The sequence below is a fragment of the Hevea brasiliensis genome, chromosome 4, assembly GCF_030052815.1.
Source record: "Hevea brasiliensis isolate MT/VB/25A 57/8 chromosome 4, ASM3005281v1, whole genome shotgun sequence".
Lineage (NCBI taxonomy): Eukaryota > Viridiplantae > Streptophyta > Magnoliopsida > Malpighiales > Euphorbiaceae > Hevea > Hevea brasiliensis.
The window spans coordinates 2,117,860-2,120,364 of NC_079496.1; the positions used below are offsets into that span (position 1 = coordinate 2,117,860).

At 35.6% G+C, this 2,505-nt stretch overlaps 1 protein-coding gene across 1 annotated transcript; it reads right to left on the reverse strand.

Annotated features, from left to right (window-relative positions):
• Positions 1 to 1,097: 1,097 nt before the first annotated feature.
• Positions 1,098 to 1,743, reverse strand: LOC110642858 (flowering-promoting factor 1-like protein 3). The gene has a single exon (XM_021795040.2). The coding sequence runs from the start codon at positions 1,678 to 1,680 to the stop codon at positions 1,333 to 1,335; it is 348 nt and encodes a 115-aa protein (XP_021650732.1). The 5' UTR covers positions 1,681 to 1,743; the 3' UTR covers positions 1,098 to 1,332.
• Between the last annotated feature and the right edge of the window lie 762 nt (positions 1,744 to 2,505).

The window sequence follows — 2,505 nt, forward strand, 5'->3', positions numbered from 1 at the left end:
AATACACCTTTTGAAACTTATGCCAGCTACGTGGTCCACCATTAAATTTTTTTTTTTTATTTATTGTTTTATTATTTTTTTTCAAGAAGCTCTCAAACGACATTATAATTTGTATCCATGGAGTAGCACAAAAACACGACTATTTCTTTTCTACTCTGCTAATTAGTAGCATTTTGGCCTCCATCGATCAAGACTTCAAATAATGGGGAGGAAGATGAAGAGAGAGCCAACCCATATCCAAGCATAAGCTTGAAAATCTTTTCCGTCTATAAGATTAGAAATGCAAATCCACACGGCTGAGATATGTCTCTCAATTGGAAGATGATGGTGGCACATCATATCTTTCGATCCATGGGATGAGCTAGAGCTTTGCAATAAGTGGTGGTCCATCTTATGTACAAATGCATATAGATATAATAAATCTCGACTCTTCTCCTTTTTGGGGAATGGGCAGCCAATATCGCACCTATCCTTTGAGCCATGTTAACTCTTCTTTTCCATTTCTAGGAAAGAATTTTCTATATCAGGTAGGTAAAAAAACCCTTGCCAGTTTAAGCAAAAAAAACCCTTGCCAGTTTAAGTAAAAAAACTTATGAATAAATGCGTGGATTTTATTTATTTGACATTCAAGTCTTTTTATATATTTTATATCTTAAATTTATAATAAATTCAATTTAAACATGAATTTGGATGAAAGTAAGATGAAAGTAAAATGAAATGAAAAGTGGGATGTTTTAACTCGGTATACAGAGTGAAAGAAGGAGAGTGAGGAGGGAGGGAGTGAGGGCCACTGAGGCCTCCATGCAAATTGGATAGTCTTGTCTTCTCCACTTGCTCATAAAGACAACATCGCATCACCCTGTTCTTGGTAAGCAAAGCAAATGGTTGGCTAGCTTCACGTGACTAAACCAAACCTTTTGCTCTCCCAAAAAACCAAAAATATTTGCATCTCTCTTATCACCGACAACCATAACTATAATATACTTCATCGCAAATGCTAATGAGGCATACCAGTAACCACATTGTCATGTCATCCAAGAAGATGGGTTAACGTTTCTTTTGCCCAATTCAAATATAAGAGTTAGAACTCAGATATATAATAAGGCACACAATAGAAGTCTTATTTTCATTCCCACGAGAAACTGTGACTCTCAGTCACCGACTACGCAGTTGCCAAAGCAAACCCTTAACTACATTATCAGCTATTCATAAACTAGTTATTAAGCACACATAGCATGCTTGACATAAATTAGAACCATTCGATTGGGATTATAACACAGATACAAACACACCGATTAATATGCGACATATATAGTAGCAAGAGAAGCAACACTACTCCATATCCCTGACTTCAAACATGTTACGGTTTTTGACGACGATATCGTACATGTGCAAGGACTTGAAATTGCTGAAATCCTTAGGGAGGGAGATGAGATGAACTGTGGATCTTTTGTGGAATTGGAGGAGGTCAGGGTCATCGTAGTACCTCTCCCACCCAAGAGAAGAAAGCTTGTTTTCAAGAACAGCATAAGAAGTGATAACTTCATTAGTAGGAACGTGAACCAGCACTTTCCGGCGAACACCACTTGACCCTTGACCGCTTCCATTTACAGACTCAGGTCCAGCTTGATTATCGACGAGCCGGACCACACCGTTCTTGAAAACCCAAACGCCAGACATTTTCACCCAAAGCTTAAGGTTAAAGGTAGAAGATATACGTATATCTGAATTAAGCTTATAAGCTTGGAGATTGGAGTTGGACTTGCTCATGGTAATGGTAGCCTATTTATAGAGGGAGGAGACATTCGTGGATATATGGGGATTGTTTGGGTGTGGGTGTAGCGTAGATGGGACTCAATTGAGGGAGGGTATGACTATGAGATGCAAAATAATTAAATAAATTAATTATAATATAATTCAATTGATTTTTCATCACTTTGTAATTATATTTAGAGAATTTTTTAATCAATAATTATTATTTGATTTATTAAAATTATATATATAGGGCATCATGGATATGTAGCTTGAAGAGAAAGGAAGTTGATGGGATTACATATTAATAGGATACTGCTGGCTATTAGCTGGAGGTTTCAAAGGAATGGAATATATAAGTTAATTTTGAACATGGAAAAAGTTTTTAGGAATTCCACTTCTAATGGTAATGATTTCAATTTCATAATCTTTTAGTGATTGATGTGTGCCACATTGGTAATTAATTAATAGATTATTTTATTTATTTAAATATATTTGAATTTCATATTTTAAAAATAATTATATGTGAAAATTAAAATAGTTTGAATGGTCAAGTCAGGAATAAAATTTTCCTTATAAATGGAAAGCAGGATTGCCCATGGGAAGGCATGTTGGTGAAAGGTCCAAAAATTGTGAATAATTGCTAACTTTAGGCCTGGGGTGGGACCATAATTGGAATGAATTCTCAAACTCTACTTTGTTGGAAATGGGGAGAGCTTCCTATAACCTGACAAGGGATTTTGCCAAAATGAC